The sequence below is a fragment of the Bombus pyrosoma genome, linkage group LG15 (genome assembly GCF_014825855.1).
Source record: "Bombus pyrosoma isolate SC7728 linkage group LG15, ASM1482585v1, whole genome shotgun sequence".
In the NCBI taxonomy this organism is placed as follows: domain Eukaryota; kingdom Metazoa; phylum Arthropoda; class Insecta; order Hymenoptera; family Apidae; genus Bombus; species Bombus pyrosoma.
In genome coordinates this window covers 2,152,120-2,172,524 of record NC_057784.1, presented here as the reverse complement: position 1 = coordinate 2,172,524, position 20,405 = coordinate 2,152,120, and the positions used below count along the sequence as shown (strand labels likewise).

The following is a 20,405-nucleotide window of genomic DNA, read 5'->3' as shown; positions in this document are numbered from 1 at the left end:
TGTATCTCTTTTTGTTCAGTTTTTAAATATACTACGACAATAAATGTATCTACATCCTGCCATTCTACTATCAAAAATAAAATATTTAATCTCTTATACTCTAGATTATGTCTCTTGATTTTTTGCCGCCATCTTTATTTCTGATATTTCAAGTCTGTTTAAAATAACACGTATGATAAAAATAGATACATCTTAAAACCATTGGAGCATAATTGCGACAAGAATAATACTTATAAATGTCGTCAGACTTCTAAGAATATTTGGTCAATAAAAGAAATTTAATACGGACATATAGAATTAATACTGTTGAAGATTACATATTTAATGTGTGCTTTATTTTTTTTTATACTTATTCAATCAACGATTGCTCAGAAAACATAGAAAAATCTAAGCACTGAATAACACGAACTGTTTCTACAATACGAATTTATAATACAATTATAAAGAACAGAAAAGGTTGCTTCGGTATATTATTATTTAAGTTAATTTGCACAGTAAAAAAATAAGTATATTTTGTATTACACCTGTTCATCGTTAGATGTGTCAAGCACCATACACTAGAGTATCGCTAATAACCTTGTTTAACGGCTCTTGATAATTCGGAAGCGTATGCTTAACCCAAATTCTCAACTTCCGCAAATTCTACTCTAAACAGGCAAATTACAGAGATCGTTCTACAAATTCTTTTACTGCTCATACGAAATATCTTTGCCACTATGTCTAGAGCGATTTTCTATTCAACTGCTTTTTTACCGCTCACATTATCGATTTCGTTCCAAACGTTATCGTACACATAATGGTGGAGAAAAGGATTTTATTTAACAATATCCTCATTTCTTTTTAATTTCGGTAAACGTAATTATAATTTATTATTTCTACATTTTTAAAAAATAATACTACCTATTTTAAAAATACGAACAAAATTCTGTAACTATATGCCACGTTGAAACAAATAAAAAGTACTGCAGTTTAAGTTATTGATCGAATAATGCACGTTGTTTAATATTAAAGTCATTGTATTATTTTATAAAAAGCAAATTGTTATATTGTTATACCAATATTTGAGATATATAATAATATAAATTTTATTTCTCATACGTTTAACAATAAAATTTGCTTTCAAGATTAATTATAAACAGTATATATATGATATAACAATAGCGATCACTATTACAAAGTTCTATCCATATTTACATTATTATATATTTTAAATATTAATATGATTTTTCTCTTGTATCATATGTATTCTAACTTGGTTAACTTTTACATTAAATTTTATCGATTAGTATGTAACAGATAAAAGATATAATATAATATAAGATATTTATATAAGATATAAATTTATTAAATTATTTTATCTGAATATTTAATTAGCGGAAAGAAAAAACCTAAAAAGGTTTCTTATTTTAAACAACTTCTTTATCTTACGTACGTACATAATTCATTATGACCAAGTAATGTCATTCCTTCAATTAACGTTCGTCAACGAACGTCCAATTGAATTCTAGCCATTCACGGTTAATCGACATTACCTTGCTATCATTTATCTGTATTATGACGATATCAATTTTTCGCTTTCTCATATATTTCATAAGAATAATTATTAAATTTATACGCCTGTTTAAATATATGTTTTTTGAGAAAAATATAAAAACTGGTCAAACAAGTTACGAGACCTGTTAGTATTTCGTGGAAAAGAGCCAATTAGGATGAAAAACGTAGATAATGTATTGAACTATCGAGATAGTGAACTGAATGCGCGTATTGCGCGCGAGATACTTAATGCGACGCGTCCGCTGTTTCTCGACGCGATGATGTCATAACTTAAAACGTAAAGCTTACTATCGGTGCTCGTTGGGCGATACTACGTTTGCCCGGGCATAATGAAAGGCACGATCGTTGTAGTCTACGTCAATATAGTACATTCGTAGAACAGATCTTCTAACGAAATAACGAACCATTTGTTATTATATACGTTTTACTTAAATTCGTTTTCCATTATTAATAATAACATTATTTTTAATGAAATAATATTTCGAATAGTAATACTGTTCAAAAATATGTAATAAGATTCAGAAGAACGGCAAATTATAATTACAGGTAAATTCAAGTGAAATGCATTTAAATCAATCAAAAGTTGAAAAAAACTGAAGGGATAAATCAACACACTAGCGAACGTACAGGTGAGCGTGTCTACTATAGAATCGAAACTCGAGAGCAGCAAGTTTATTTCCAAGCGACGATAGATTGCGCGCGGGCGGTCTGGAGTTTGTAACACAAAAAAAAAAGACGTCAACGATTATGCAGCAACCTATTGGACCTACGTGTTAAATAATACTTCTCACGGTAAAATTGGTGATGATTTAAGATTTTTGTTTAAGACACTTGCCTACGCGAGAATATCCCCGTTGCATTGTTATTTTCTCACCATTTACGAATTCGATCATAAGGACGTTGAGACGAACTCAGCGTATGGTTATTCGTATGAATACGCCCAAATGACCACTACATGTATGTCAATTTAGTCCTCTACAAACAAACGCGAGCAATTTCGTGTACACAACCGTGCGTGCCCGCGACATTCAGAAGTAAATTTAATAGCATAAAAGAGAATCAACTTGTACACTGGTTACACCTTGTCGAGCTTTTTTGTCCTGACACTACTAGGCGGAGCAGTGTAACCAATTGATTAAATACACGTAGAGAATAACGAAAGGAAACTGAGTCTCGCCTGCTGTTCAAATAATGACACACTTATTTATCATTGTAGAGACAACCTCCATATAGAACACTAAAATAATATCAACTTTTAAATTCACGAAATAAAAACCTGAAATGAATATAGTTTTTAGTTTCATCTGAATGGTTCCCGCCGGTCATAGTTTACGCAATGCTGTGAAACATTATGTTAAGTGAAAGAATGGAGTAGCAAATTGTAATCGCGTTTAAGGTTAAATTTTCATAAAAACTGTATGTTTAACACGAATATAGAAATAAAAGAAGGTCAATGGTTTAACAATGCAAATGGCGATACAGCAATGGTGAGTAATGGGTTTCAATGGCGCAATTATGACAGCGAGTATCTTGACAGTAATTATCGACGTACTTTTACCGAATATTCTTAAACCGATGAGAAACACGACTAACGAAATTGTGAGACAATGCGTTGTCGAAAAGTGTCTACAAATGTAGAAAAAAATATCCAAGATTGCCGCTCAATCGACTCGACTCGACTCTACACAACTCGGCACGGTACGACACACCCCTTACGCTACGTCATTCTTGTCAATTATTTCGAACCACGTTCTCTCGTACAGAGTGCTGGAACTTTCCGACCGATTCATATTTACAATGATATTTTTTACTATTAGTTAGTGAAGTAGTGACTTACCTAGCGCAAAATCGGCAACTATCGTCAATGATCGATATATCCGTATTCGTTTGGGGAACCGTTCGACTCGCTGTTCGTATCACCGAGCGGTCGTTCCGTTCGGTGGACAGCTTCCCCGCCCCCGTCGCCGTCGATGCTCTTCCGGCGGCTGGCGAACCTTCCCCAAGCCTCCTCCTCCACCTCCTAGTAGCTTCGCTCCTACTACCACCACTACTATTCCTACCACCACCACTTCCACTTCCACCTCTATCTTCTGTTCACCACTTTCGTTACAACCACTTCGAGCTTTATATCTCCTTTTCTCCTTCTGTATTTACTTTTCCAACCAGCTCTACTTTTTAACCTATGCTTTTATAATTTATTTATATTATATAACATGTATCTATGTCAGTCAGAATACTCATACTTGACCCCCTTTTGATTGTGTACGATTCTCCTAAACGATGTATTAAAACTTGGTTATCAAGTGTGAATATTTCGTCTTCGTCTCTACACTGCTCCGCATTCCTGCTTTTTTCCTCCAATTAATTGTACAATGGGCACGCGGATCGTGCGCACAATACTGCTGCGCAACTGATCTGAAAGCGACCCAATGAGAAATCGCTTCTCGAAAATGTACCGTCTGATTGGCTGCCTTTCAAGTTACCGTCCAATCAAAACGTTCGAGTTTTGTACAACCAATGAAATATTACGTACAATACGTATGTACCAAAAATCATCGAAAGTCGATATGTTACGATTAATCGATAATATTTTTTTGCTGCGGCAATATAAAATACTTTAAACAAGAAAAAGTAGAATCTTTGTTATTTATTAATAAATTGACAATGCAGATTGAAATATTGTCATTACAAGTTAATATTTCCTTCCCTACATAATTCTACATAAGAATAGTTATATCGAATAATATATCGTTTTATATCTTAATTTTAATGCAACATATACTTCTCATATATGTATGTGTTTATCCATTCACTTATCTATTCAATTCATTTCTCTTTCCTCACATTCTATCAATGCAAATATACATATATATGTGTACACCTTCGATATACATCGTTCGATTTGGATTGCGTGCTTTGAAAATTTTAAACAACGCGCTTCACAAAAAAAGTACCTATTGCTACTAATAAGTTACTAATTTGAAATAGTTACAATAAAATAAAATGAAATTAATTTTATCAATGAATGTTTAATATGTTAATATGATTCGTAATATTTGTATTATCGGTGATTAACATAGAATAGCTGGATTAAAGCGGTCCGAGCATAAACAAATCGGCAGGCAGTAAACCGGGTTTCGTAGTAATATAACGGGCAATGTAGTAGTACCGTAGAACGGATCGCATGTCTTTAAAGGTACTATATTATACATATAGTCAGTTTATAGTTTAAGCTATACGAGCCTATAGCATTACTCCCCACTCAGAATGATAGTCAAGTCAAGTGTCACTGGCCGTAACTGGTTTGAGCATCGCTCGAGCGCTTATCTTCACCAAACGGCGGGTTAAATAATACTGACAAGGAACACTATTTAATTGATGATATAATTGCATAGCTTCTTTAAAGAAAAATATTTAACAAAATGTTATTAACAAATAGAAGCTAGATCTCTTGTTGCTTACTGTATCTTTTTTTGTAACGAATCAGAAGCGATTCATTTAAGCAAACAGTGCATACTTAGTTTTATTACATAATTCCAACATTAAAGAAATTTAATATTATATTTTTTTATTTACATACTTTTTCACGTAGAACTACTCTCTTGTTTATTATGTACCACGATGTATAAGCGATATTCTTGCGTAGTTCAGAAAACGTAATTTCCTACGTTGTTTGACGATCAACAAACTGATAATTTTAAACAGACAAACAAGCTTACCAACGATTACGAATGTTTAAAGCTTGTTGGTTGTTTTAAAAAGAAATAGATCTAGCTAATTAACAACTAAACTAATTGCAAGTGACATTTTTTATTAAATATTTTTGTGAGATTTGTAGAGTACCCTGTCGAACCATATACAAGAGTTTACATATATGATTCAACCATAAACTGAATAATATTCATTGTGAGCTAAAATGTTAAAGTACATCGATAAAAACAGGATATGATCCCATATCTCGATTTAACGAGAATCATCGTTAAACAGAAATTTAGTATTTTCATATATGATTCCCATCTTTCTTTCCATATTTTCTTTATCTTTTAGATTCAATTTCATATTAAATTTTCAAACATTTTCGCATGCGATATTAAAAAGGTATGGAAACATTGATATATAATATAAAAGTTTCATGTTAAACGATTCTAATACATTTTACATAACTCCGACGAGTAATAAACAATATCTTCAGTTGAGTAATAAATTCAATTATCGCAATCTTTTATTAATAGAAATAATGAACAATAAGTTGTAAAAATTTTATGAGATCTTCTGACTATTACTAGATGTGAATATCCTTGATTTATTCATTCCTTATACCGAAGTAACACACATTCGTTACAGCTCATTTTGTATGTCGGTTCTTTTTTCGTTGTTGTAACTTCTTATCGATGTTTCCAATGCTGTACATTATATGATACTTTTTTCTTATCTTAACTTAGTCTCAGAATGTACTAGCAATGTGTGACAGTAAATATCAGGGACATCCCGTATATAATATGTATGAGCAGGCAATGTTTTATATTCTACAACAAAAGTATAGGAGGACAATAATGTACTTAACCTCGATTTAGAAAACATAACTATATAAGTAGTAATTGTCATGCCTTTGAAATTTCTTTGGATAAACTCAACATAAATTTGGATAAAATGGACAAGGATTTCTTCCTATTATTCCTGTTACATAAGAACCTGTTTGGAACATGTTTATGTGTTGTGTATAGGAACAAGTGGTAACAGATACGTAGGCACAGTGTTACAATCGAGTCAATGATACAGTCCTTCATCTGCTATCCGAACTACAACATACTGATTTACGTTCCTTTTCTTTCATTTGAATTACTAAATTTTCTAAAACAGTGATACATCGCATATACACAGTGTCCAGCTGGAATTTTCGTGAATATCATCGAAATCAAATTGTTATTAAAGAGTGTTTTAGAGTATTATAAAATAAATATTAAACCAAATATGAATTTATTTACATCTTCAATTAAGCAGGTATGTATGTACGTGTATGTTTCTCAGAGATTTGTGGATCTATCATGCGTTCCTAACTAATGACTATGTAATTTTTAACTAACAATTTTGATAATTTAAATATAGAACGAGAGAAAGAAGTAATTTCGATGACGTGGCATGTAAAAATTGGAAATTTAATAAAACTTTTAAAGAAAAAAACCTGTTATTTAATGAAAATTTTCATTTATTGATGTTCCTAATGCTTTCTTATTTCGCTATATTTTGCATTTTTTAGAACGCTATAGATTTTAACGTTACAAATCAAATTCTCGAATCGATATTTCCATTTATTTTAATCAAACACCTTTTTTTTAAAGAGATATACCTTATAGTAGTTTGGAAACGTAATTTCAAATATTCGTATTGTAATATATATATATACATATTCAAAATTAAAAGAGGTTCGATGAAATCAATTTTCAGATATCACGAAAAATGTATAACAATAGGCATCTGACCACTTGTATAACACAATTACATCACTGTCCCGGTCCTTTAACTCAATTTACAGAAGAAGAACTTTTGATGAAAGAAAGTGGTAAGATTATTGTTATTATCGAATATTCTCCGCATTTCATAGATTACTCATATAATCATAGATACCATATGCTTCTTCATCTTTTACTTGATTAATTATCACAAATTATGCTTCTTAAATATTTACGTACGAAATATAATTTTTGCAAAATTTCTTAGTTGCTAAATTGGCTAAAGAGGAAATTGCTCCGCTTGTGCGAAAAATGGAAAAAGAGGGAAAAATAGACGATGCTGTAGTACGAACACTTTTCGAAAATGGTGTAAGTTTTTTATCTATCTCTGTAGTGAATTAATATACATATATATTAATATAATATAATATAATATAATATATTAATTTTCGAATCAACTACTATCAATTAATAATTAACCCGAGACATTTATTCGCTCAAACTTTTATTCGTATTTTTTTACTAACACATAATATAACACACATTTAATCAATCTATTGATAGTTAATGGGCATCCAAGTACCGGAGAAATACAATGGTTCTGGGTGTAACTTTATGACAACGGTTTTAACTGTTGAAGAAGTTGGCAAAGTTTGTGGAGCTGTGGCAGCTCTGGTCGATATTCACAATACTTTAGTGAACTCGTTAATTGTGAAAGTCGGCACGGAGGAACAGAAAGCAAAATATCTGCCGAGATTAGCACAAGAACACGTAAGTAAACAAATTAAATAAAGTAGTTAAATAACAAATCGCAATAAACTGATAGCATCTTATAAATGATTTCAAACAACAAAAATGTTTTTCATCTTTTACATTTTCTAGGCGGGAAGTTTTTGTCTTACGGAGCCTGGTTCAGGATCAGATGCCTTTTCTTTGAAAACCGAAGCAAAAAAGGATGGATCTGATTATGTTATAAACGGAACAAAAATGTGGATTTCAAATTCTGATATTGCGGGTTTGTTTCTTGTTTTCGCAAATGCAAATCCTTCTGCCGTAAGTTTAATATTCTTATTCTATTAAATTATGTTTGTAATTTAGAATCGTGAACACAGAGGAAGAAAAGATAGAAGAAAAGAAGCGATACGGACTCGACTCATATTGTTTGATCCTGCAATATGAATTATCGTTTTGATTGATACTTAATAAAATCGCATATAGTATTTAACGTTGTTTACCAATTTTTAATAGATTGAATCAGACTATGGTATACTTCATGCTATCTTTATCTTCTCAGATTTTTGTCAAATACATTCTTCCAAATGCTCGAACTTTCAACTCTGGCCTCTGACCGATTTTACGAGTTTATTATAGAATTTTCTATCACAATCACTTATTTTTAAAAATACAATTTTCTTGTAAGGGAATAAGTAATATTAAATCAAGTAATAATAAAAAATCTTTTAAATAGGGATACCGTGGCATTACAACATTTTTTGTAGAACGAGATACACCTGGATTAACAATCGCAAAACCTGAAGATAAGCTAGGAATTAAAGCATCGGGTACATGTATGATTCACTTCGACAACGTCAGAGTAAATGAAATGATTTTTTGAATGTAAAAATAGTTCGAATATTGCTCGTAGATGCTCACTTTTTTAATGTTTGGTTCTCTCCTGAATTAAGGTTCCCGAGGAAAATATCTTAGGAGAACTTGGACGAGGGTACAAATACGCTGCAAAATTTTTAAATGAAGGACGAATTGGTATTGGAGCTCAAATGATTGGTATAGCACAAGGCTGCTTCGATGCTACTATACCATACACATTAGAAAGGAAACAATTTGGAAAAGACATATTCTCATTTCAAGTATAAGATAGATAAATTATTTCTAATATAATGAATATCAAAACTGAGACTTAGATTGTATAATTTCTGTGTGTAGTCTATGCAACATCAAATTGCTCAAGTGGCCACTGAACTTGAATGTGCCAGGTTACTGGTTTACAATGCGGCCAGATTAGTCGATGCCAAAAGAGATGTAATAAAAGAGGCTGCCATGGCAAAACTGGTTGCTTCCGGTAATTAATGTTCTCTTTCTAGTTTTTTTAACGGCAATCGTAAAATATTAAAATATTGATCGTAAAATTTATTATATATCTTTTTTCAATGCAGAAACGGCTTTACATGTTACCGCAAAATGCATCGACTTTATGGGTGGAGTAGGATTCACAACAGATTTTCCTCAAGAAAAGTATTTTAGAGATTCGAAAATTGGGACTATTTACGAAGGCACTAGTAATATGCAATTATCAACCATAGCCAAATGCATCCGTCAACAATATTCGTGAAAATATGTAGTTATATTCGTCTTTTAAATCAAAATTGTATACTTTATTTTTTATAATTATAATGGATATTTTTTACAATTATCTTCTTTTATATTCCATTAATAATAATAAATATTTTATTGATAAATTTATATTATTTTAATCAAAACTAACTCCCATTGAATTCATTTCGGATCATGAGGTAATTTAAATCCGACGAGATCTGCGGTTTCTTTGATACTTCGTTCTCCTTTACCAGCATATCGGATTTGAATTTCTTTGCATACTCGTTGAGAGTTTAGGTAACAAAGATATGTTTCTGCTAAATTTTTTAGCTCTTCTCGTGCTTTGCACAAAACTTCAGACGTTTCTCGATGGGATCGTGCTTGCTCCAAAATGTATTGCGTCATATTATTTTCTGATTTTTGTTGAGATGAAGTTCGTCGAATTTCTTGTATAAGTGTACGAAGCAACTTGATATTAGGTTTCATCTTGCTTGTTACCTATAACAGACAGAAAAAGTTATTTGTTAACAAATATTAATATCTGTTTTAAATTTTTAATCTGTTTAATTTACTTTTAACTTTTTCTTGCATCATAATGGTATTAATTTATACAATTTTATAAAATCTTATGAAATAAATGTAATAATTACTTTACTACTTAAATTGCTTTGCACATGATATATCAATACACACACAGATATATATATATATCTCAATAACTTAAATTAGCAATATTAAAAAATATCAGAGTTACTTAATAATACATTTAAAAGACATAATTACAATTCTTAGCATCTATTTCCTTAGTTTGCTTAGCAGTCAAATAATCAATATCTATATCTTGATAGCAAGGTTTTTCTCGTGTACTCCAAAAACTCTCAGGAATTGCATTAATATTTTGTTCAAGAAATGTATGAATACTTAAGTCATTGAATACTTCTTCATATATGAAATCATTTCGTAAAGCAATTTCTGTAACGTATGGTCGAATACGAAAGACATAATCAATAGGACTAGACTTATTTGTTTTTCTCAAGTCATCAGCAACTATTGAAAAACTATTTGTCAAGAGGATGCACTTATTTAAGTTTTTACACCAATTTGCATAAAGGAAATTGTTGATTAAATGTACTGAACAGTGTGGCATATATACCAATGTAACATTATCACCTATAATGCGTTTGCATTCTTCATTAATTGTTATAACATTAAAATCAAGCTGTTTCAGAAACTTGATTTCTTCAGAAGAAAAAACTGGGTCATAGACATAAATTTGAGGGTTATAATGTTTTTTCAAAGATAAGAGTAATGCCAATTGATATTTAGAGGATCTGTGAGTAGAAAAATGGCCCAAACCATAGCACAATATATCACAAATGCCACTGCTATTTAAAGCAGTTAAAGAATCTTTTAAGTAATGAAAAACATTGTCAGCAAATGATGAATTTTTTACTTCAACTTCAGCCTCTAGTAGCTTTCTGAAAATTATTATAGAATTGTTGTTAACAAAATTTGTATACACACCTTCGAGAATCGCGTATGTAAAAGATCCTTACCCAAACAGTGTTTCGTAATTAATGTTCAGATTACCATCATCGTCATCGTTAGTGGTTAAAATTGTGCTCGTATGGCATATATTTCGAACACGAGGTATACGTTTCTTTCGACGAGTTACGAGTTTAAATTCCCCACTGTCTCGCATTTTATATGTGTATACATATATATATGTTCATAGTTACAAAACGGCAGATGATTTGTTTTTATACTTGATCATTTTATTGCTTACCTAAAAAATTCACCTATTTTATAACTTGAAATTGCCATAAAAGCTGTTTCACAACATTGTCACGATTTCGTAGTTTGAGGCAGGTGAAAATATCCAATAAAAACAAGTAGTTATATTAATTAAAAATAATGAATGATGAAAATGACAAGTTTCAGAATTTCTTTCGACAGATAACCTTATATGCTACTTATGTTACATAGATGGCGTCACTTTATTATTAGATGGAGCGAATTTTGCTTTATCAATAACCATAATCAGCTATAATATTTTTAAAATATATATAAAATTGTGATATATAATATTGCTAAAACACAGATTCTTTACTTTTGCCTTTTCTACCGCTTTATACCAATGCTTGTGTCAATGTCTGAAATTTTTCTATTAGAAAAATTTGTTTAGATAACTCATAATTTTTAGAAATTTGAAAATCTGAAAATAAATAGTTTGTCAGATAACAAAATACCTCTAGAAGGTTCAATAATTAAAAACGCTCGCTTTACTATTACATACTGGTTTCCAAAAAGATTTAATCACATCATCATATAATATATACATATAATACTATACGTACATAGTTATAAAGATTTACGTCTGCAATTAAAATACATCTTATCAAAAATAAGCAAGTGTTTGTATATTTTTGAAAGATAATGTATGCACAATGATAAATTAGCACTTTATGACAATATACCATTTCGTGTATACTGCATCATAGCGGTATATAACATTTACATAAATTTGGACAGCAGAATGATGTGCTGCAATTTCGCTTATCAATTTCGAATTTAATGAATAATTTTCCTTTCACTCAGAGCCAAGTATCTAATCAAACTTTCAATAACATGTAAATTTCCACGATAAACGAATTACGAAATCTCACGGTCATCTTGTACGATTAAACTAATATTATTATTGTGAAATTTTACAAGTCACAATGATATTCAAATTTAAACTTTTATGAAGGGATTTGGAATGAGATAGAAAACTTGAGAAAATGTGTACGAATCTATCTTTTAATATCAAAATTAAAACGATGATCCAATGATACAGTGGATATAAAAGTAAAAAAAAATTTAATTGTGTTGTAGATAATGGAAGAATCATATCCTTATAAACACAATTGAAGACATGGAACTTAACCAAAGATTTCTTCTACTCACTAAATATTATATTGAATGCTACACTTTAGATATGTTATATATTATTGTATATATAAATGTATAAATTATATGTATATATAAATGTATAATTATAATGTTAAATATTCCGATTTTTGGATATAATCTAAAATTCTGAATAAAATAGTAATTATTTCAAAGTTCTAAATAATTTCTTAATGATTTTTCATTTTACTTCGCTTTTTTTATAAACATGTATATTTTGATACCAGAATCACATTGTTATACAAAATCCTTTTAATTTGTTGACTTTGCAAAAACTGATAGCTAACAATGACAATTGCTAACAATGAATACATATACATGTTATGTAATTCCAGAACTCAACGCTTTCAATCATAGAGGGCACAAGAAAAGCTCTAATTTTTTGCACAATCGGTACTTCAGTATGGGACACAAAGTCTTGTAAAGTGATAGGTCTATCCTATACCTTGTCTGTGGTATAGCGTATGACGAATGCATTGCTCCTTGATGACAAATTGATCGAACGATTAGCCGATCTGATGGCTAGAGCAAGCAATTAAACGAGTGTGCAGCCACAGTTATGACCGATCGGTATAAATCGACACGGATATATAAGGAATCTATCGTAATGTATTCGTGCCGATCAACTTTTATCAACAGCGTTTTAATACAGTGCCTTATAGGAGAAGAAACGCGATACGTAAAGGTAAAAAAAAGCTATCGGACTGATCACGTCCAACAAACCAACAACGAATATGCGCACCGTAATAGAGGGAGAATGGTGAAAAAACATTCTTATTAGTCAATTTTTCTATTAATAACATAGAACTACAAGAAAATTAAATGTTATCAATACAGCTGTTCTTTTCTTTTCATTACGTATTTATAACTAAATTATCTACTATGTGTTGCCATATTTGTTGGATATAATAACGACTCTGTATAACGGTACTAAAATAACTTCACCCGCCATTTAAGTAGGATTTTTCAATTTATTTGCAGTATTAATGAAATTCTTATTCGATTATTATTTAAAAATCGTTTATTTATTATTCATCTAAAATCATTCTAAATGTTGGCAACGATACGATTACAAATATATTAAAAATGTTATTTCTCTCTTGAAGACATCTTAGAGATCCCTTCAGAATCTAAACATTTAGTGACTTATAAACACCAAATATAAGTTATCTTTATTTAAATCATGAAAAAATGTGAAGTTCATGTTATAAAAAGTTAACAATAGTGAGATAATTTTATTATTTCCTTCTATCATAGTATGTGTCACCTTATTGACTTTTTATTTAATGATTCAGGCGCAAGCGGGGCCATACGATATCTACGGGAGACATTTTTTTTAAAGATGCCTTCAAATATAGAAATGAATAAATGGGCTACAAAATTGACAATCATCTTTCAGCTGACTATCTGGAGTATAATTGGATTCATATTTCTACAAAAAGGTGTAATTTCGCTATGTGAAAAGACGAAAGCACGAAATGATACAATTAACATGCAGGTTCGATATTCTAATCGATTATAAAAATATACAATGCTATATTTTACGCCAAATAATTCGATTATTAATGTTTTGATAAATATTACTTTTGTAAATAAATACGCAATTATCTTTTTTTAATTGAAGTAAATACTTAATAGCATTTTTAGTTGATATTTAGTTAAAATTGATTTTTAGTTAATACTTGAATGATAATCAATCGCATTTCCAATGATAGAAAATTATCGAACTATATATAAAAAAATTTGCATGTTTCAATATTTAATTAGTATACACATATCATTTATATTTCTTGAGATTTTGTACATATTTTTAAATAAGAAAACTGAGGAAACATTCGAGGATACTATTTTCACAGGAAAAATTCTCGAGATGGAACAAAGGTGAATTGTTTCGAGAATCGAATGTCACAGAAAATCGTTTTAAAATTGTAAAATTTCAAATCGGAACTCAGCGGGAAGACATCGCTGTTGATCATTCTGGTGATACTACATCAGATGAACAGTGGGCCCGCGAATTATTTGCTTCCGATAAAACGGATAGTATCGGCAGCGGAATATCTAGAACGATATCAACAATCAAAAGACGTACGACGATTCATCGTAAACAAGATGCTAGAGACGTACATTCGACTCAAACTTCGACTATTTATTCAAACAACAGAAATGAAGTAGAAAAAGTAAATCACAAAGTGAACGTTATTTTACCACTTACTTCCAATAAAAATCCTTACGAGACAGAAGACGCTGTAATAAATAATAGCACGCCAAGCGCCTCGTTTGAATCGAAAGACTTTGGTACGACTAATTTGATCAAATTGACTGAAAGCAATTTCTTCGAGCATGAACATAATAAAATATCCGACGAAAGTATAGAAAAGAACAAGAATGAAACAAAATCGCGACGCCGCCCGGTAAATCGAGTCGGGACGGCTATTGCTATAACCATGCTTGTGATCGGCGTTGTTATGTTACTTATAGGACCGCTTATAGTTATTATTCGTACTTTTAACAATAGAAGGCGAAACAGACAGATGTTAAAATCAAGGTGTTATAATGATCAACCGCCAACTTACGAAGAAGCAACACTAATGGATGAAACACCGAGATACTCGACACTTCAACTGGACGCAACCATCGATTCCTTTTCTCCTTAATTTCTTATATTCGTTGTTTCATTTGCTTCCTTTTTAATTCGCTCTTGATGCATCTCCGCTCGAAAGTCTCAAGACAGTTATATTTACTTTAAAATTAGAAAATATTAAATAATCGTTAAAAGATATAAAGAAATAATTTAAACGCATAGTTTATAGGACAAAGAAAGTAATTTATGCATAAAGTGTTACTGTATTAACAAGCTTTAAAGATGCATATAATCTACACTGAATACTGAAGTTTTGTTAAAAATGTATAAATATATGTCCTAAGACCTTTGAGCGGAAGTGTATATTATATTTTCCATCAAGTCCGTTCTCCATTTCTATATTTTTCATCTTCAGGATTTTTCATTATCCGTTTTATTTTATTGCCTCAAAAGGCGGTAAAAGTCTTTAATCTAAGCGTAAACAAATAATTTTATCTTGTAATTTGTATTTAATTGAAAACTATATATATATATATACATACATACATACATACATACATAGATACATACATATATATATATATATGTATGTACGACATAATTTTTAATATGTACACGCAATATTATTTTTTCCTCCTTCCCATAATATCATTTTTCTCCATTTCAGCCAATGATTATTGATTAACTATATTTATTTTGAATACATTAATATCTGAAACTTTTCGTAAAACATACAATCAAGTAAATCAAAAAGGTAAAACGAAACGGAACGGAACGGAATGAAATGGATCGGGACAGAAAATTATCTGTAAATATGACAGAACGGAACGAAATGGAATGAAACGATTTAGTAATTCGAACCAAGATGGTACTGGAAAGTACGATGATATGGTAAGCTTTTGATATTTATTCGTTGTAAGCTTGCAAGAGGCGTTACATTTTTTCCGTTCTTAATTTATCTTCTTAATTTTCACTGAATTTCATATCATTATATTTCTACGCTTTCTAACGGCAACTATTTTGGCAATTTGTAAACGATAGGATGAGTGACAGTGCAAAGTTGAAATACTTCATAGTATATTCACGATTAACTTTTCCTTCTTGAATTAAATCTAGCGAAAGTAAAATTTAATTTTAAATTTAATTGCAAATGAGATATTTGCAATTACAAATATAATAAGCGATAAGTAAATTGCGATATAAATATTTCGTTTTGTATAAATCAATCGAGTACAGGTTATGTGACTAAGATAAAATAGTTTCCTTTAAATCTGTTCACGAAACGTTTATCATTTCGTTCACACATTTTGGAATACTTATAGTGTCGACAACAGCGATTATATGAGAAATGGAGATTTTTTACCGACACGACTGCAAGCACAACAGGATGCTGTTAATTTGGTTTGCCATTCAAAAACGCGCTCGAATCCTGAAAACAATGTTGGCTTGATAACACTAGCTAAGTATGTTAAATCATATCCTATATACCAGTGGTATAAAATATTTGTTATTTTTTCATTTAAACTTTATTCTTCTAAACAGTGTTGAAGTGTTAGCTACACTTACTAGCGATGTGGGCAGGATTTTATCGAAACTCCATCAAGTTCAACCAAATGGTAATCTATGTCTAATAACAGGAATCCGAATTGCACATGTGAGTATATTAATTATCCTTATGTTATGTTGTACAAAGTTTATAATTGTAATGTCTGTGAACAAAAATAAATCAACAGTTGGCACTGAAACATCGTCAAGGTAAAAATCATAAAATGCGTATTGTGGCCTTCATTGGTAGTCCCATAGAAATTGATGAGAAAGAACTTGTGAAATTAGCGAAAAGATTAAAAAAGGAAAAAGTTAATGTGGATGTGATTAGTTTTGGTGAAGAAAGCATTAATAATGAAGTGCTGACAGCTTTCATCAATGCTCTGAATGGAAAGGATGGAACAGGGAGCCATTTGGTCACAGTTCCACCTGGGCCACATTTGTCTGATGCATTGATTTCTTCTCCTATAATTCAAGGAGAAGATGGAATGGGTGGCACAGGCATGGGAGGATCTGCTTATGAGTTTGGTGTTGATCCAAATGAAGATCCAGAATTGGCATTGGTTTGTTATTTTGCAACTGTGCTCCTTAATAAAACTCCCACTCTTTGTTTTATTTATCATCTTTATCCTATGTATATAGGCATTGCGTGTTTCAATGGAAGAACAACGCCAGCGTCAAGAGGATGAAGCGCGACGCGCACAAGCTAATGAAGCGGCTACAAATAAACCGCCAGAAACGATTAAAGAAGTACATAACGAAGAGGCAATGTTAAAGCGCGCACTCGCTATGTCACTCGAGGGTGCAGAAACTTCGTCTTCAACTGCTGACAATACTGCTACTCCTGCTAACATAAATGCACCGGATTTTGCACGTATGACCGAAGAGGAACAAATTGCTTTTGCAATGCAGATGTCCATGCAAGATCAACGTACGAAAATTATCCTTATATAACTATTTATATCTACGTACACATGTGTGCACATTATTATTATCTATTTTGTTTTATAGAAGAACTTGAATCTCTCAAAGAGGAAGCAATGGAAGTTGAAGAGGATTATGCTGCTGTTATGTCTGATCCAGCATTTTTACAATCAGTTTTGGAAAATTTACCAGGTGTTGATCCTCATTCGGAAGCCGTCCGCCAAGCTGTTGGGTCTCTTCAACAGAACAAAGATAAAGATAAGGAAAGAGAGAAAGAGAAGGACAAAGACAAGGACAAGGATAAAAAATAAAAAAATTATGCTCATTATTCTACATCATTACAAATACCCTTACTTTATATTAATTGCTGTTCGAATGTGAATATCTACATATATACCAAATATAAGTTTCAGATTTTCCACAAGTTTATTTAACATTTTTTATACCTTATACTGAACATTTTTATAGTTTGGTCAAATGATTTTTTGTGCGCAATAATTTTTTCTGAATTTTCCCTTCCCTATATCTTTCCTTTACATATTTTTGCAATAGCCGAGAGACTCTGAAACCATGGTCATTTGAAACCGCTGACAAAAAAAAAGTAATGAACCTTCAAAATGGCGCCACGTAGAAAAAGTATTGGCTCTCTACGCGTTCCACTAACTGACAGTTTAAACAAGGAAAATAATTATTTGCGTTCGTTAAGTGATTTTCAAGCACGAGTTCGCAGACGAGAAAGTATTCGAAATTGTAAAAATGTAGCTGTGAGTAAATATTCGATTATCTATAGAATTTTATTATTTACTATACGTTATGTCTTATAATATTTTCTATTTTATCAAGATTTTATTATTAAAAAGTAGAAATTGCTTTCATTCATCTTAATGTTTTGAAACAGGCTATATTATTGACATTTGTTAAATATTATTTTGAAATTGTTAATTATCGTTAAGAAAGCATAGGTTATGTTTGACATTTGAAAGAGCCGTTAAAGGACTAAATGTATATGTATAAAATCTAAATTAAAATAAGATATGTATTCAATTTTCTACATAGTCAATTTTTTAAAGATATATTTAAATATTTAATTATAGCATTTTTAATAAATAGAATTCTTTCTTATTTATTTATTTGTTTTCGAAGGTATTTAATACAAATACAAATAATTTATATTTCTATTGTCAACAAAAAGAATGTTGCAGTTTTTAAATTATAGTCGTTCATAATTAGCAATTGTCACGTTAAATAATCTATAACGCGCGTTTTAATTTTAGCGTAATTGTTATTTTAAATGTTACCTTGAAATAAGGTTGACGAATGGAGAAATTTTGAAAACTAATCTTTTGTTTCATGTCTTGTATAATAATTTATTGAGATTAGAATTTTTTAAAGATACGTAGATAATATTTAGATATTAGTATTCTTTACTACCATGTACTAGTATTTATATATTCTCATGTATGCATAAATAAAAGAGATAATTTACGAAATAAAGTAACATCAAAAAGTTTTCACGAGGCATAGTTATTTTAATAATAGAAATCGTTATAAAAATATAATGTTTTCCATTTTAGGAATATGATTTGGAGCAAAAAATTAAATTGGAAACTAAAATAAAAGAAGGCTCTTCCAGATTGTTGGCTGCTGCGCGGCATCCTGCACAAAGTTTGGAGGCTGCACGTGCTTTATTTACTTCTAACAAACGAATGTCCGCCTATATGGTTGAGTTAGAAAACCGAGGAAAAGATGCGTCGTTGAAAACAGGGTACTGCTCTGTTTATAAAAATATGTTGTAAATAGGAATACACGGAAATATGTATAATACTATTTAACTTTGTATGTTTCAGCAATTCAGATAGCAAGGGCAAATTATCTATCTCGGATCTTAGATTTCCTTTGATGTGGAGAGATTCTGATTACTTTAAAAACCGTGGAGATTATCGAAGATTCGCGATTTTTTGTATAGTTCGAATTGGCGCAGAAGTTCAGGACACGAGTTTACTTTTTCCAATCGATAGAAAGCAAACGGATATTAGCTTTCCTGACGTTTTATTATTCAATAACGTATCAGCTGAATTTGAATTATCTTTAGAAGTTTATAGTCATATTTTGCAAGAGGACCTTAGTATTGCCAGCACGCCGAGAAAGATCAGAAGAACTATTCATTCTTCAATTTCGAAAACAGTAGGTCGAAAGTTTGCAGCCGCTCTACGAAATGAAAATGAGTCTAATAAAGCACCACAGTTTGAGTTACTGGCTTACGCAAAGATGACCCTTAACGATACCAATGAGAATATACGTTCACATGATCTAATATTAAACAATTTTGGTAGTAAAGCTAGTGCATTGCCGCTTTTCGGACATTTTTGCTGTCGTTTAGCTATTCAACCGTATTACATCGATAAGGAAGTTTGTGCTGGATTCGCAATTATAAATAATCGACGATGCTGGATACGATTACGAAGTTTTCAGATTGAAGTTTGGAAATCGAAGAAATGTTTGGAAAAATTAGAAAAACCTACGTATACGATTTGTGTAAACAAGGTAAAATGAAACTTTGGATTATATTTTTTTTAATTTTCTATCGATATTGAATATGATTATAATATTGTTATATTTCAGGAAACTATTGTCCGCCGATCGAAATCAACGAAAAATCAATTACGTATGATCAATCACCTAAATGGTAACGAGATACGTGATGTTATAGAATTATATTCAAACGAAGATGTTCAAGAATGGTTTGAAAAATTGGAAACATGCATTAAAGAATATGTCAGATGGAAACATGCAGCGATAACAGTTCAACAAATTCCACATTCCGAGTATTCGAATGAAAATATAAATATAATGAATACTTTTAATGGAAGGAACAGACGACACCGATCTCTTTATGACGAAACTTCTTTAACAGATAATATTTGCAGGGAAGAAAACATACTTTGCTCTACATAAAAGTTTTATTTCAAGTATATTAATATTTGCTAAATAATAAAAATTATAGTTATTAAAACCTGTGAATAATATAAGAATAAAAATTGTAAAAATTTTAATATATAGAAATGCCA

General features: G+C 30.7%; 5 protein-coding genes across 8 annotated transcripts; 4 read left to right on the top strand and 1 right to left on the bottom strand.

The window, feature by feature from the left end:
• Positions 1–1,360: 1,360 nt before the first annotated feature.
• On the top strand, positions 1,361–9,472 carry LOC122575479 (short/branched chain specific acyl-CoA dehydrogenase, mitochondrial). 2 transcript variants are annotated; one of them, XM_043744483.1, is made up of 9 exons: positions 1,361–3,041; positions 7,000–7,114; positions 7,273–7,373; positions 7,569–7,775; positions 7,887–8,057; positions 8,473–8,598; positions 8,690–8,872; positions 8,949–9,084; positions 9,179–9,472. In XM_043744483.1, exons 1-9 carry the CDS (start codon positions 2,973–2,975, stop codon positions 9,352–9,354), a joined length of 1,284 nt encoding a protein of 427 aa, XP_043600418.1. In that variant the 5' UTR covers positions 1,361–2,972; the 3' UTR covers positions 9,355–9,472. The 2 variants fall into 2 exon arrangements, with proteins under 2 accessions (XP_043600418.1, XP_043600419.1); XM_043744484.1 differs by lacking the exon at positions 1,361–3,041 and adding an exon at positions 6,160–6,555.
• Positions 9,397–12,866, bottom strand: LOC122575489 (protein FMC1 homolog). 3 transcript variants are annotated; one of them, XM_043744502.1, is made up of 4 exons: positions 11,125–11,293; positions 10,895–11,029; positions 10,792–10,816; positions 9,397–9,836 (listed from the first exon to the last, which is right to left on the bottom strand). In XM_043744502.1, the coding sequence occupies exons 1-4, from the start codon at positions 11,160–11,162 to the stop codon at positions 9,519–9,521; spliced, it is 516 nt and encodes a 171-aa protein (XP_043600437.1). In that variant the 5' UTR covers positions 11,163–11,293; the 3' UTR covers positions 9,397–9,518. The 3 variants fall into 3 exon arrangements, with proteins under 3 accessions (XP_043600437.1, XP_043600435.1, XP_043600436.1); XM_043744500.1 differs by lacking the exon at positions 11,125–11,293 and adding an exon at positions 12,733–12,866 and having other exon boundaries at positions 9,755–9,836; positions 10,122–10,816; positions 10,895–11,124; XM_043744501.1 differs by lacking the exon at positions 11,125–11,293 and adding an exon at positions 12,512–12,594 and having other exon boundaries at positions 9,755–9,836; positions 10,122–10,816; positions 10,895–11,124.
• Positions 12,833–15,411, top strand: LOC122575487. Its single transcript, XM_043744498.1, has 3 exons — positions 12,833–12,972; positions 13,583–13,785; positions 14,144–15,411. Exons 2-3 carry the CDS (start codon positions 13,630–13,632, stop codon positions 14,939–14,941), a joined length of 954 nt encoding a protein of 317 aa, XP_043600433.1. The 5' UTR covers positions 12,833–12,972; positions 13,583–13,629; the 3' UTR covers positions 14,942–15,411.
• Positions 15,412–15,548: 137 nt separating this feature from the next.
• On the top strand, positions 15,549–17,761 carry LOC122575484 (26S proteasome non-ATPase regulatory subunit 4). The gene is made up of 6 exons (XM_043744492.1): positions 15,549–15,759; positions 16,191–16,331; positions 16,411–16,522; positions 16,602–16,976; positions 17,056–17,344; positions 17,425–17,761. The coding sequence occupies exons 1-6, from the start codon at positions 15,734–15,736 to the stop codon at positions 17,646–17,648; spliced, it is 1,167 nt and encodes a 388-aa protein (XP_043600427.1). The 5' UTR covers positions 15,549–15,733; the 3' UTR covers positions 17,649–17,761.
• A 174-nt stretch (positions 17,762–17,935) lies between these two features.
• LOC122575471 (rhotekin-2-like) lies at positions 17,936–20,400 on the top strand. The gene is made up of 4 exons (XM_043744475.1): positions 17,936–18,101; positions 18,912–19,102; positions 19,185–19,881; positions 19,960–20,400. The coding sequence occupies exons 1-4, from the start codon at positions 17,955–17,957 to the stop codon at positions 20,290–20,292; spliced, it is 1,368 nt and encodes a 455-aa protein (XP_043600410.1). The 5' UTR covers positions 17,936–17,954; the 3' UTR covers positions 20,293–20,400.
• The last annotated feature ends 5 nt before the right edge of the window (positions 20,401–20,405 follow it).